This window comes from Prinia subflava, chromosome 5, assembly GCF_021018805.1.
Source record: "Prinia subflava isolate CZ2003 ecotype Zambia chromosome 5, Cam_Psub_1.2, whole genome shotgun sequence".
Taxonomy (NCBI): domain Eukaryota; kingdom Metazoa; phylum Chordata; class Aves; order Passeriformes; family Cisticolidae; genus Prinia; species Prinia subflava.
Genome location: NC_086251.1, coordinates 55496161 through 55511469, shown reverse-complemented (window position 1 = coordinate 55511469; position 15309 = coordinate 55496161). Strand labels below are relative to the sequence as shown.

The 15309-nt window shown below is 41.9% G+C and overlaps 1 protein-coding gene across 4 annotated transcripts in view; it reads right to left on the bottom strand.

Moving 5' to 3' along the window:
- Positions 1-3488: 3488 nt before the first annotated feature.
- Positions 3489-15309, bottom strand: part of CLBA1 (clathrin binding box of aftiphilin containing 1) — a 30901-nt gene continuing 19080 nt past the window's right edge. The window contains exons 1-7 of one of the 4 annotated variants that reach the window (XM_063399492.1): positions 13191-13328; positions 11940-12601; positions 11586-11705; positions 8549-8697; positions 7019-7148; positions 5177-5290; positions 3489-4180 (exon numbers count right to left, since the gene is read on the bottom strand). In XM_063399492.1, coding sequence (XP_063255562.1) covers positions 4013-4180; positions 5177-5290; positions 7019-7148; positions 8549-8697; positions 11586-11705; positions 11940-12374 — 1116 coding nt within the window. In that variant the 5' untranslated portion in view covers positions 12375-12601; positions 13191-13328 and the 3' untranslated portion in view covers positions 3489-4012. Of the gene's footprint in view, positions 4181-5176; positions 5291-7018; positions 7149-8548; positions 8698-11585; positions 11706-11939; positions 12602-13190; positions 13329-15309 lie in introns of those variants that run through there. The other 3 variants (XM_063399493.1, XM_063399494.1, XM_063399495.1) reach the window with 3 other exon arrangements.

Genomic DNA, 15309 nt, shown 5'->3' with positions numbered 1-15309 from the left:
CCACAGTGTAAAAGCACAGGTCTGGAAGGAAGTGCACAGAAATCCGGTGCTGTGACCGCCGTGCCATCAGCTCCTGGACTGACTCATTCCCGAGGAAGCTGCTATGGATGCTGCAGCTCTGGATGCCCATGGCAGCAGAAAACGCTGCCTTTCAAGGGTGTGCTGCAGTTCAGCATTTAAAGAAAACATTTTTGAAGCTTTCAGAGCAAGCTGAGACTGTTTAAAGGTGGTGCAGGTTTTCATACACTTGCATCGATTTTAACCACGCTGAAAGATCTGAACTTGAAAGCATTCAGAGCAGCACAGCTCAGTGCAGTGCTGCTTCAAACAGCTGCCTGGGGAGGGCTGGGTGTACCCAGAGTGCTCTGTCCAGCTCTGTAACCTCTGTGCTGGAAGTGACACTTTAAAAGACTTAATTTTCCAGCACAAGCAACAGTAAAATACACAAAATTAAATAACTTATCCATTAGTTCTGTGAAGAAAATGAGTTACAAATTAGCAGCAAAAGTAATTTTGTGCTGTTCAAACTCAATGTTAGAAGTGAGGCATTAAGCTCTGAAGATGCAGAAGTGTGTCTGTAGAAGTGTGTGTTAATAAAGCAGATGTTTGGGGAAGCTGGAGGATTTTTGGCATTTTGGAATTTGCCCAGCGTTCACAGGCATCTCGCCTTGATTGAAAAAAGAGAAAAATGTTGCAACTTCATTCCATACATTTTTCCCTCATCAGGGCTTGCTTACTCCACCCAGCAGAGCTCTAAGCCAGGCTGGCTGGGCTGTGGGAGACAATTTTAGGAGGTTCTCAGACATATTTCAGTAGAAGGAGCAGAAACTTTTTCTCTTGAATCTTCCAGAGTGGATCTGGAAAGTTAAACTTGTATCCACGTGGAAATTTGGGAGTTAACAATTAATGTGAAGGTAGCTCAGTTTTAGCCAAATTCCCTCCGTTGTCTTAACTGGAGTAGGAGTACTCCAGGGAAATCTCATTTTTAAAACAATTAAAGCTGATCTTCATCATTAAAAAACTCAGGTTGCTTTTAAATCCTGCAATGACCTTGCATTTTGATAAAACCTTACACCTTTACAAGATTTCTTTTATTTGTTTTTCACTCCATTTTCTGCATATGCAACCAATGGTGGGCTTATAGTATGGTTAGAAATCATCCTTCTTTTTCTTGACTCTTTTTAAAATTACAATAATTAATCAAATTCCACATTTTAGAATATGCATTGAAAAATTTTCAGTCTTTCACAACGAAGTTAGTTTGAGGGGTTTTTTTTTTGCAAAGGAATGTTTACAGCATTCCTTCCACAAAGGAAGCATTTCAGTAATTACACTGCTGATTGGAACTTTGTAAAACTTTTTTCTATGGGTACATTTTCCCTCTAATCCCAGCAGAAGAAAGAGGCATTCCTGTCTAACTCTGCTGTCCAGAACTCCTCTCTTGCTCTTGTTTTCACCTTTTCAAAACCCTAAGCAAATGTCAGAAGCCTGTGGTATTTGCTTTCCGCAAACACAGAGTACAGTGACACGTTTAGTCTGTCAGAACTCAGGATTTCACAGCTGAGGGCTCGTAACTAAGACAAGAAACAGTGAAACTCATTGCCTCAAACCTGCTGAGGTACAAAGTGGTATCTCCTCTGCACTCCCCTGGCAGAGCACAGAGTGCTGCCTGTGGGGACACAGCGTGTGCTGGCACCCTGGGCTGGCTGCCAGGGACAGCAGGAACGAGGAAATGACTCAAGGAAAGCCACGGTCACGGCGTGTGCCGAGCACGTCACAGGCGCTTCCGGCACCCCTCGTTTCCCAGCATAACCACAGAAGGCCAGGCGACGTTTTTACCATGAAATGTGCCTAAAAATGGTTGGCTATACCTGGATTTGTCTCCCTGATCTTTTGTCATATGAGAGAGTCCAGTTCTGTCTCTGTGGGTACCCCCAAATGTGCCGGTCGTGTCCAAATCCTGTTGGGGGCTGGGGGCTTGCCAGAACTCCCCAACCTTGAAGCTGAATTGCTTTGCCATTCAAAAATTAGTCTGTTCCCTTGGAATGGTGAATTTGTTCATCTCAGATTGGAAATGGGAGTTACAAGGTCCCTCAGTTGTTTTGTGCAGCCAGTGCTCACAGGCAGTGAGGGTTCAGGTGGCCAAAGCATCTGTCCAAAAGAGAAAGACCTGGAAGGCGGAGCCCATCACCTTTGGAACGCCAGCAGTTTCCTTCCCTGCTGAATCACAAGGGCTGAACCCTTTTCTCTTTCCATTCTGTACCTTGGACAGGGCTGTAAAATCTGCTAATAGGAGGGAAAGATGACGTTTTCATCCTTCTCCCAGAGTAACAGTGCCAAGCAATTTTTTATACATTCATCTAATGCTCACAAAAGCAAAGGCAAATTTGAAAGCCCAGAGGAATAGAGGGCTCTGATGCATCAGTGAATGTTACAAGTTGCCCCCTCAAGCCCCTCTGCAGATCCCTGCTTGTCTGAAAGCATAAAAATAGGATTTTCATCTTATAATTGATTTTAATAATGTTTATTACCAGCCTCAACTATTCATTCACCATTTACTGGCAATTTAACATTCTGTGAGCTTATGACTACAATCTATTTAATACATGTTTAAGAGCTCTGAAAGAGTATAAGGGAAACTGAAAATTAATTCAAATCTAGGGTTAACTGAAAAAGTTAACCCTGCTCTTGTATCCAGATGGAGTTTCCAGTTCAGCATTGCAGGACTCGCTCCAGGGCCAGGGAAGCTGCAGAGCCACTTTAAAAGAGCATTTTTCAAAATGATCTGTTCCATCTACCGAGTAAGCAGGACAGAGTTCATCCCATGCTAATAGCACTGAGGTATCATAAGCATTACTGAAGTTATTACAGCAATTTTAATGTCACTGCTGAACAGTTTACTAGATTAAGGATTGAACTCTGCCACTGCTTTATAGTATTCTTAATTCTAAGAACAGAACAGGCTCATCATTAAATAATTAACTGAATTAGTTTTTGAACACCCAGCTTTGTTCCTTGCTTTCAGCACATAAAATATCAGTTCCCATGCTTAGCAACTCTTTTAAACAAAAAGCCATATAAAATTTTCATATTCAGAATGGCCAGAGCAGCAGAGAGATCAGTAACTTGTGTAAAAGTGTAAAAGTTACTGCCAATGAATAAATAAAGCTGTTGCAGTTGGCAGGGAACCAACACAGATTCTTCTGAATGACAGTGAAGTACATCCCCTGTGGCACTCAAGCATGCAGGATGATGGGCAACAGTTGATAGTTCCCATTAAATTTTAAAAGGGCAGGAATTTACACCATTATGCGAGTCCTGAACTGCAACACTGCTGAGCTTTTACAAGCAGGTGTAAGTGTGAATGAACCCAACACGTCCTGTGACAATCAGCTTCAACAAGGTGATTTATTTCAGCCACAAACCAATGCCAGAACGAAGCATTTTGCTGCCTCCACCCCCATCACCACAGCAGGCTTCACCAGACAGAAATTAAAACACTTTTATTCTGCTAAACCCCACTGAAAGTCCCCCAATGAAGAAGGCTCTTCTCATTACACCCAGCAGTGGCAAAGCAACAAAGATCTCAGCTGATCCAAACTGGAGCAAGTATGAGGAGAGATGGCCACAAGGCACAGCACAACACACCTGAGACTCGTGTAGATTTTGGCAGGAAAGAAGGGTTTTGACTGAAGAGGCATTAAGGCCTCAAAGGTCAGTAGTTCAGGAGGGTCCACCAGAGTTATCTTGAAGTGTGGCTGCAGCTGCAGCATTTCCTGTAAGAGACACAACTCTGCAGCAAAACTTAGCAGAGCCAAATTACAAAATTTGACAACTAAACAGGAGAAATATCCTCTAATAACGTGGCCATAGGTCCATCATATACAGAAATATGTCACTTTCCTAAAGAATGTCTGTAGTCTATAGTACCAAGTCAGTAACAAAATAAAGGTAAACTGCATTCAGTTAAAAAAAAAAAAAAGGAGAAAAAAAGCTAAAAATTGTATTTAGTTCAACAAACATCACTACTAAAAAATTTCATTTTTAGGTTGTGTGTAGCAAAAATCTGCTTCTTCCTTGGGATTGTTATACACTGTGTGTTTTCATCTGATGATGAAGTCTTCAGAAAGAGGTTACAGGTGAAAAGACGACCATGTCTGGAGTCTGGTGACACAGAAAGCTGAGTGAAAAATAAAAACTTAGTTAATTTTTTCCATCCTACAGGAGGTTAATGACTTTGCATATGCCAACCTAATTTTTATAAATTTTCATTAAAATTTTTTTTTAATTTTTTAAAAATTTTTTAGAGAAAAAACACATAAATATGAAGATAAATAGAAAACATCCCACTGTATTATTTGACTTACTTTAAATTAGATATAGCAACACATGTTTTTAAACTGATTTTTCTTTGAGACACAAAGCTGCAGAGTTTGTTCTTTCCCTTATGAGGCTATCCCAGAAAAACATTGTAAAAAATTAAAATAAATTAATTTTACTTAACTTTGTACCACAATTCTTTTTTCTTTTATTCCTTCTCTGTCTACCTCAAACCACTTCTCCTTTGTCTAAACCCTGTTCCTGTGTTTTACACGTTTCCAGTGTGATTCAGCCACTGTGATCCCCCCTTCACGTACTCACTGAAGAAAGCAGAATTGAATTATGGAGGAATAAGCTGGACAGTCCTTGTAAGTTTTATTTCTGAATTCTGCAGCCTGTCATCTCTTAAGTACAAGGTTCCAGAACAGTTATACACCTTCACTGTCCAAGGCAGTAAATAGAATAAAGCAGAGCAATGAAAGTGTCTCAAACTATCTGTCTCCATAGTGACAACAGATGCTCAATTTTATTCTCTGCTGAGGAAGGGACCTTAGGTTAAGAGTGTCTCCAAAATACCTTGCTAAAAAACAGACTGAGGTGACTCAGGTGTTTTACAGCAATGGAGGACAACACAATTTTCCTTTCAACTGGCATTGCTGTAACAAGAAACAAACAAGCACCAAGGTATCTTTTCTGAAGCTGTCAGAGAGATTCCAAAGAGCAAAAAATCAACTCCACATCCAAAAGTTATACCAGGACAAAACCATTACATGAGAACAGGTGCTGGGACAGCAGAGAGGAACATGCTAAATGCACCATGGTTCTCTGAAGTGCTCACTTCCAGAACAATCCTTACCTTGGTCTGGATCAATGCTTTGCAGTCATTAACACTGAATCCATCAAATCTAAAGTCCTCATTATCTTTGACATTTGAATCCTCAAAAATATCAGTCTGGTTCTCTGAAACATCCTAAAAAAACATAATTTACATTTTATTTGTTAATTGATTTATGCATTTCTATCTGATTTCAATACATACAACCTAAAGAGAAGTTCCCCTCAAATAGCACCCACTAAATTTTACTTTCTGAAGCTGTATTTTATCATGTGTCCCCCTCTGCATTAAAACAATTTTATACCACAGCCAGTTCTATGAACGATGCCCTAAGTTTTAGTTTTTATATTTTGCAGATTCTGTACTACATTAGTGTGTAACTCTGAACTCTGTATAGAATGCTAGTTAGCTTTCTTCACATTTTGGTCAGACTAAACAATCATTTTAGGCCTGAGAACCAAGGTCATCAACACAGCCTCAGGCCTGAAAAATATAAACAAAAGTAAGTCAGGGAGAGAAGCAAACTGGGTGAATGTGACTTCATTACCTGAAGCTATAGTTGGACAATTAACCTCTGAAATGCAAATAGAACAAACTTATATCTGTCTGAGAAAACTGGTGACCATCATCCATCTCGGGTGTAACCTCTGCCAGGCTCTGCACTGCCCAAGGTGTATCCTTTGAAGGCCTTTTAATAAATACCTACTTTATTCTCTAACTCTGTCTAGCCTCTGTTCCAGGTAGCCCCTCAAGGCATCACCTACACACATGAGTCTGTGACTTCAATTAATGAAAAAGCCATTTCCAATTAGAATTAGCCTTAACTAGCACCAAAGCTAAGAAGTGTGTCTTAATCAGTATTGTTAAAAGCAATACAGTTTTCCAGTAACTGATAAGAAATAATGATGGAAATTTAAGCTGCCTGGGCATTGATTTAATGCTGGGGGTCAAGAAAGGAACAGAATGGGAGTTTAGCTATGTTAGAGAGATTCTTTCTCTGTTAAATTAGTTTTATAAAGTGACTTTTTCAAGTGCAAAATAGGTTTCTACCTTCAGCACCGTCCCTCTGTTTGTATGTAACTTGCATGAAAAGTCAAATATGCCCATAAAATCATTACCTTGCCAACCCAGGGCTTCAGCATTTAAATGATCAATTGAAATAGTTACTTCTGAAAATGACATGTGACTAATTAATCCCAGCTAAATAACTGAATTCTAAAATATCCCTGACACCTGTATCTTCTCAAAACAAGAGATTGCCAAATAGAGACATTTCTATTTGAGATCTTTCAACACTGCTGGTTTGGTTTCAATCCAATTTAAAACATGCTCTCCCTCAAGCCTCACAAAAGCAGACAGGAATAATGTGAGGAAAGGGGAAACTGAACACACTTTCAGTTTCTTCACAGTAAAAACATCCAGTAACTACTGTAACAGCCTCTCTGATTCAGATCTGATTTTCATTTAACAGAAAGATATTAGAGGCAGTTTTCTCACACTCTGAGCAAAAAATGTAAACAATCCTACTGCACACACACCAGGGAGCTGGTTCTCCATCTCCACCATCTGAAAGCTACTTCTCCATCTCCACCAAAGCTGAGTGCACCACCTAATAACAGGGAACTGTGTTGGGCAGACTTCAATGTAAAGACAATCGAAGTGTGATCCTGCACAATTTCTTAGTTACTTACATGTGAAGATGAGAAAACACTAAGCCGTTGTCTTTAAAAGTTCCCTGTTAAAAAAATCCCTTGTGACTCACCCAGATCCAGTCCCTCATGCATCTGCATGTACAGCTTACAGAAGATCAGATTCCCAACCCAGTGTTTATGCTGGCAGAATGGAAAACCCTTGTTCAATTACCTTTTGATTTGCATCTATTCCGAGAATGCTCAAGAGGTTTTCTTGGCAATGAGATTTACTCCAGGGATGTCTTAAGCTGGGGGTATTATCAAAGTCTCTGAGTGCTCTCCATACATTTCCAGAATCCACGCTAGGAAACAAAACACAGTTTGAGGTTTTGAGCTGAGGTTTCCAGTGCAGATATGCAACATTATTGTCACTACATACAGCTGTATACTAACCTTGATCTAACAAGCAACTTGCCTTAAAACTCTTTTTACATTTGTCCAAACTACCAGCCAGTGTACTAATGAGCTGGCATGACCATTAGTGGAAGCAGTAAGTCAGCATAAGTGTGTGTTTGTGCTCCTCAGATAAGAGGGGCATTAGAAGCACATTTCAGGGACTGGTACATGCCAACAGCTCACAGCATTCAGCTCCTTCTGTGAAATGTGGGCAGAGTTCAGCCCTGTTAGTTCTGCACTTTGCCTTGTCTGTCTCTCAAGTCCTTCTCTATCCCATAGGTCACACTTCACCTCTGCAGCACCTGTCCTACAAAACAAGCCAAAGGCACTCACTGCTGAAACAGTGAGGAGAGAGTTCCCTCCATGTGCTGCTTTGGATTCTTACACATAAAAATTCAGTGGGGCTTCACTTGATTTGCACTTGGCATTGACAGTAGTTACTCACCACAGTAGATCAGGAAATTTTGTTTTTACCTGGCACTCTGCTGTAATAGTGAAGTCCCCTTTACAATTATATTTCCCCAGTTTGATGCTGATTAAGATATAACACATATGCAGGGAACTTGGCTGAAAGGGTACCCACGTTAAAAGTTTTGCCTATGTTTCTTCTGAGTCTTAGGACATTTCTCAAGTCTGACACTGCTTTCTAGACACAAAGCCTCCAAGTTATGAAAAAATAACTGCATCACTGTTCAGTAACTACAATACTGCTCTGAAGCTGCTGATCCTTAATAAACACGTAACAAACCTAGAAGTGTTCCAGCTGTTGCAAGAGAACGCTTTGAAAATGATACTAATTGCTATTAACATTGCCCAGGAAAGAAGCCAGATGCATCACAGATTCTGTAGCACATCTGGTTAAACATGAGAAGAAGTTACTAACTGAGGGGAAAAAAAAAAGAGGCAAGTAAGTTGTTAGTAGAAGCAGCAGCCTCCAATGATGAAGAAATAAGTGGGATGTGCTGTAAAGAAAGGACAAGCAAACAGGAAGAACAGGCTGCCTGTTGGGTTCTGGCATTCCAGAGGCTTAGTCATAAGAAGGCACACCAACAGCAGGAAAAACCCTAAGCAGGAATTTGTAATTTTGATATATTCCCTTCATTGTTTTCCAATGGCTAAAACACCATCCATTTCCTTTTCCATGTGTTACAAAACTGGTAAGATCTATACACTGAAAAGCGTAGTATTAAAAAGGTTTTTAAGTGTACCACTGATTTTTAAATTATGAAACAAACAGTGTAATTGATGAAGAACTTTTTCTTTCTTTTTTTTTTTTTTTTTTTAACTGTTAATCTAAACTCATTACCAAAGTTGATTCTTCAAAAGTTCAGGAATCCAAACATCTTCATTATTTGCATCAAGAACTTGCTCTAAGCTTCTTATGCACTCTCTGAACTGTGGTACAAAGACTTCTGGAAAGGCCAATTTAAATATCTCCTCATAGCTGTGGTCTTCCTAGAAAAAAAGAGATTTTTATTACATATACCATATGGGCCATCCCCACAGTTCATGAAGGACCTAGTCCAAAGTCTACAACAATTCTAGAGATTGTCTTATTGTTTTTAGAATTTATATTAATATTAATATTCATAGCAGAGGGACTGAGATCATATTTTTTTGTTTTGAATACTCTGAGTACCAAGAATTAGAGGAAGCAAGAGTCCCACAGTTTCTGATGAAACTTAGTCTTTAACTTCCCAGCTTCTCAGCCATAGATTTGCATATTTAACACTTATTACTCCTCCTTCTGCTCACCTAATTCAGACCCGGTCAAATCTGATGTGCTCATCAAGTCGAAAGCTTGTTTTGCTAACTCAGTAGACAAGCACTCCTAATTCAAATGTAACACACCTGCCAAATGCTACAGTTACCAATAAATGCTTGCACTGTGCAAGTCTGCAAAAAGCTGGGGTGAGGATGTTTCTATATCCCTGCGTTTGCACCAAACCTTTTCCAGCCTATTGTTAAAAGTCAGAGGCAGATTTAGATCCTTGTTCCTCCCCAAGCAGCGATGAGGAGGAGGTTTGGAGGGCTGACCACGGCACAGGAGTGATCTAGACAGGAGTAGTGGAAGTAACCACCAGTAGGAAGGGTTATCTGACAACTAAGAAATACATTTACAAGAGAAAACCTGCATAATTTACATCCTATCCTAGAGGCATGCCTTCTAGTTCTGAAGCTGTATCTTTTTATTCCTTCAAGGAAGGAATTACTACAATTTTCCAAATAAAAGCAAATTAATTGACTTCACCATCCTGCCCGCAATGCAGGAGCAGCAAACTCAAGAATGGAACCAGTCAATTTGTGGGTTTTGCCCAGCAATCAACAATTTAGTCTGAAAACCCTAAGCATGGGTACTCCCTATTTTTATAGTTTCATTTAATTGCAATTCAAACAGCTGAAATATTTCCACAGTCTCATTACACTCAACTCAGACAAGTGGGGTGAATACTGAGAGAGTACAGATTAATCTAAGGGTAAGTAGGCAAAACCAACAGAGCTAGCAGAAGGCTTCTGCACGTCTGACCACACTTAAAGAACAGAATTTGTGCCCCATTCTGCTCCCTCCTGAAGTAAGGCCTTGCTAAAATCCTGTCCTGATGATTCACTCCTGGGACATTCAAAGACTCCTGGGTAACTTCCTTTGAATCTTGCCCAAAATGTCACAACACTTTCAATCAATTTGAGTATTATTTCAAAAGGGATACAACATGGAGGGTCCTGACGGATGCTTGAGAAGCAGAATTCTGTGAAAAAAAAACCAAAAAAACAACTTCCAGGTAGGCACCAAAACTGAAGTGGGATGGGAGTCAAGGAGAAGCCAGGTTTTTTAGAGATTTTTTTTTATTACCTTTATTACTGTCTATTTCAGTGACTGTTTCTGAAAAAAAGTTTTGGTATATTTCCATTTATCTCGTGGCTTTGTACTAATTATAAAAAAAATCATTGTACAAAGTTCACATCAGCACATTCTGAATAAATCCTCTATATCCTATTATATCAAAATACCCCATGGCTTAAACACAAGCACCAGTCCCTCTCTCAAAGGCCAATGTTTAAAGAGCACATGAAAAATACTCAGAGTGTTCAACCATGTAGGCAAGTACTGCAAGGAAATTAATGATTGTTTCCATCTTAAAACACATGATTCTGATCCTAATTATGTCATTTAACTGAAGCAATAAATACTGAAGGTCAGACCTCTGACCTGAGATGATTTCTAGAGGTCCCTTCCAATCCACCTGGCCTTTTTTTCTATTGATCATACAGAAGCCAGAGTCCCAGTCCAAAGATTTTAAGATCTCAAACAACACAAAAAGCACAGGGATAAAGGACAAGCTACACATATATTCTACACTCCAAGGAATCTCCAGAAGCTCTGTGGCTGTCTCTTCACCTTGAGACTAGAAAAGACAACTTGAAACTCTAAGCATGGTTAACTTATTTAACTTGAACTGGACATTTCCTTCTGGCTGTAAGAAATGCAAAATAAAGAAAAGGCTTCAGTCAGATTAAGATCTATTCCTTTTGGAAAGAAACCAAGCAACCTGCTATATTCCATTTCAGCTTCAGTCATTACATTCTCTTTCTCCAACAGAAGACTTCTTGTCCCCCATTTCCAGCATAACAAAAACCTGAATTCTCTGTTTGTGCACACCAATAACCAGGTATTTTGTGTATCTACACTCAATCAGTGTGGGCAGCTTTTCTCACCTGCATCTTTGTGCTTTTCCTTTGTGCAACAAGTAAAATTCCTAGGCAAAGGGCAAGAAATCCTGTCTCCAGAGAAGTCTCAGTTCCCTACACATACTAAAACTCACCCAACAGACTACACACAGTAAGTAAATTAACCCCATAGAAGTCTTAGCTGATCATTCTCTTTTTTCAAATGTTGTTATTTAGGATGAAACTAATAAGAACAAGGGGATTTTGCTCTGTATTTCTACGTTCCTTCTTTCCTTTTGTTACTTTTCTTCCCTTTGCTGCTGCACGTTTGAGCCACATGGAAGCACATTTATCCCAATAAGATATAACCCTTTACCTAAAGCTTTTTTTCTTGTGTGCTGATGAAAATTCATTGTATTATTTACTCAGAATTTTAGCTCTAACATTGTAAGAGTGAATGCTATATCCTATGCTAAAAAAGTAATTATATTATTTCTATTCATTTCTTGTGTGTCACCATCAGTCTAAAATTCCAGAAAAACTGTTGATATATTCAGGGAGTATACTGACTAACAAAAGACATTGTTTTTGCCAATTTCTAACTCAATGGTATGTGAGTTCAGTTCAGTAAGTTTGCAGGCAGCTCACTGAATTTCTGTCCTGTTTTTGTCACCCACCTTCCCGATTTGTTGTTCCTTATGCTCTTTCTTGTCTAAATTTTCCAGTGCATGTCCTTCAGGGCAAGGTTCACAGTGCCTACGTGCTTGCTTGCCTCTGTGCCTACTTATTCCTAGTGCCTAGAAGCAAAATAGTGCATTACATTCTTTAAAGCTCTCCAGCAGTACCGCTTAAGTATTTGTCAAACACTGTAAAGAAGTTGCTTTCCTTCCACTTGAGGTAGCTGCGAAGTAGCCGGACAATTTCTCTGCTTGTGCAGCATTACCCATTACAGAGAAGACAGATACAAACCCAGAGGTGCAGAAAGCAGTAACACAACCATTTCTGGTTGTGGGTTTGCTGTGAACACGTACCTCACTCAGGGAGCCCTCAGCCTGTGTCCCATGGCACAGAGATGGCTCAGAAACGCTGCAGCCTCTGCTGCTCGGGTCCAGATCTGCTCCACAACGGTTTGCTGACTTCACCAAAACTTCAAGGTTATGACCGAATCTCTCTGATTTGTCTAAGGGCTCCTTGAAGCCTTCAAAATCACCCCAGGACCCACTGGGTTCTGAGGAACTAAAGCTGCTCTCAGAAAACCCCTCACAACTTCTCCCTTTGCTGTTCATGACAGGGAGGCTTTGCTGCATTGCTTCAAGATTAAAAATTTCTTCATTACTTGTTCTTTCATTCCAGTTACAGCCACTTTCATTGAGAGACACGCCACCTGCCTCAGCTGCCAGGTCTCTTGGAGGCTCACAGTATACGTCTGTATTAGCAAGACTTTCTACCACCGACAAGTTCTGCATCTTTGTTCAAGAGAAAAAAAAAAATTGTTGAAATCTGTACTGCAAAAAAGGTTACTGAAGTTCAGTTGCATCAGAAATATGAGTGTTTCCAAAACAAAATCAAATTTTTCATTTCACCCCAAAGAATAACAACAGTGCTGAAACAAAACAGGATGTCCTTCAGCCTCTCCTCCAGTACTCGGCATGTGCACGTTATTCGGCCTCACTTTCTGTGGAGAGCATTAAGCCTGCAAAGAAAGGATTATAAATAAATACCTCTGTGATAAGGCCTGTGTAGGAATAAAGATAGCTGATAAGGCAGGAGAAAGAATGCTCGGGTTAAAATAAACACATTTCAGCATTATCCACTGAAAATCGCTGTAGGCAAAATTATTTAAAATTTACACTGAACTATCTGCCCACACCACAAGAAAGCCATTAAATTAGTGAACAATACTCAGCAAATACATAACAGAAGTTGCTGGATTATCAGCTCAGTACTAACCAAGGATACTGGAGACAAACCAGAACAACTACAGTCAACATCCAACACTTTAAAAATATTTTCTGTAACTACTTCATCCACTTTATGCACACTCAAATAATGCTATTTCTGCACAGGCTGCTCCATCCCAACGACTAGAATCCTGAAAAAATACAGTATTTCCAACTATTTAGGTAACTGAGGCAGATCAAATAAATTCAGTTTGGCATCTGTAAATGGCACAGATAGCGCTGCATTGATCATGCTAGATCAGCCCCATCTCCTCCTGCACTTTCCCCAGCTGTTTTGGGGGGCGGGTTACAAAGCACTCACTACACGCGCTCCTCACCGACCTGCCGCTCGGTGCTTAACAGAACCAAATGTGTGTTTTATCCCCGGGTTTCCTTGGCGGGCGGGCCGGGCACAGAGCAGGGGTGCGGCAGGTCCCTCTCCTGCCCTCAGGGACACGGCGGAGCCCCGGCAGGGACGGGGCGGGGGACGCGGTCCGGAGCCGCGGGCGCCTCACCCGGGGCGGCGGCGGCTGCTCCGCCCGCGATGGCACCTGGCCGGGAGGAGCCAGGACAGCCTCACGGAGCCGCCTCACGGAGCGGCCCCGCCGGAACAACCTCACCGGAGCCGCCTCACGGAGCGGCCCCACGGCCGCCGCAGGTCGCCGGGGGCGGGCCGAGGTGTGCGGGGCGGGCCGGGGCCGGCACCGCCCGGGGACAGCCGAGCCCTCGGTCCCTCCGTTCCCTCCGCCCCGGGGAGGGCAGGGAGGCTCCGCTCGTCCTCAGCGCCCGCTGTCTCCCCCCGACCAGCGCCTCTCCATCCTCGCCGCGGGGCCTCGTTCGCAGCCGCGTCCCTCGGGTTACAGCCGCCCTGGCCGCCGGGAAGAGGCTGGGGTTCAAACTGTGGTGTTAAAAAGAAAAACGTTCACTTTTTTCCCCCCCTCCTCCGGCTTCTTGCTGCAGCCTGGCAGGCTAAGGATTCACGGTTTGATGGTGGTGTTCCTATTTGCCTTTCATTTCAGGCTAGCTAAAATTCCCACATAGTTGCAAAGTTTCAGGAGATGGATTTTACAAAAGTGGCAATCAGTCCACCCATTAACAGAACCTCAGGATAAAATAGTAGAAACAGACCAGCAACAACCCTCTTCCTTCCTCTCTTCTTTTGCCCTCCAAGGTTTTTGGCTGTCCTCCCTCTCTGCTGAGTCCTGATCCCCACCCAAGAGGGAAAGCCAGGAGCTGTGGGTCCAGTGCTGCACACAGGTCACTATACAGCCTGGGTGACCATCCCATCCCATCCCATCCCATCCCATCCCATCCCATCCCATCCCATCCCATCCCATCCCATCCCATCCCATCCCATCCCATCCCATCCCATCCCATCCCATCCCATCCCATCCCACCCACCTCGCAGGAACAGAGGTGTGGGCTGGCTGCTCCCAGGCCTGGGGGTCAGGGGGAATGACACAGAGAAAACTCCTCAGCTCCCTGTCCTCAGGCTGGGTTAAACATCTGGATAGTCCCAAGGAACAGGGGACAGTTGTAAAAGCAAGGAAAGAGGTTTTCTGGAGGAAGGCCCAAAGTAAAAAGCTTTCTCTAGGCACTACATACATATGTTTTCCAGCCCAGACACAGACACATGCACTGCTCCCACGCATCTGACTCTCATTCCAGGCTGTAGTGCTTTATCCTGGGCGAGAGGCTGGATTTGGGAGCGATGCCCAGACGCAGAGCCAAAGAAACTTTATTGGCAACCGTCTGAAAGGGTTTTTAAAAATTTGTTTTCTCTCTGCTTCGGAGCGGTTTCCTGCCCTGCGTGGCCATCCCGCGGCAGCCTGCAGCTCTCAGGATATCCGACCGGCCGGGCCGGGCTGTGATTCAGCCCCAAAGCGCCCGGCACCGGCACCGCCCCTGCTGCTGCTGCTGTGTGCCCCGGGGACCTCCGGGCCTCCAGCGCTCTCTCCAGTTTTGAGGGGAGATCAGCTTTTTTTTGTTTTTTTTTTTTTTTTCTTTTTTTCTTTTTTTTCTTTTTTCTTTTTCTTTTCTTTTCTTTTCTTTTCTTTTCTTTTCTTTTCTTTTCTTTTCTTTTCTTTTCTTTTCTTTTCTTTTCTTTTCTTTTCTTTTCTTTTCTTTTCTTTTCTTTTCTTTTTTCTTTTTTCTTTTTCTTTTATTTGCTTTTTTCTTTTTCTTTTTCTTTTTCTTTTTCTTTTTCTTTTTCTTTTTCTTTTTCTTTTTCTTTTTCTTTTTCTTTTTCTTTTTCTTTTTCTTTTTCTTTTTCTTTTTCTTTTTCTTTCTTTTTTTTTTTTCTTTTAATGATATCACTTTGCTCGGCTTTACACTTCCACCTTTGTCTTCTCGGAGGGAAAGGCCACAAACAGACGGCACAAAGGCTGGGGTGCTCCTCTCCTCTGCCACGCTTTGCATCTGGAGGGAAAGGGCTGCTGTGGTTTGCGAACCCTGCCCAGTT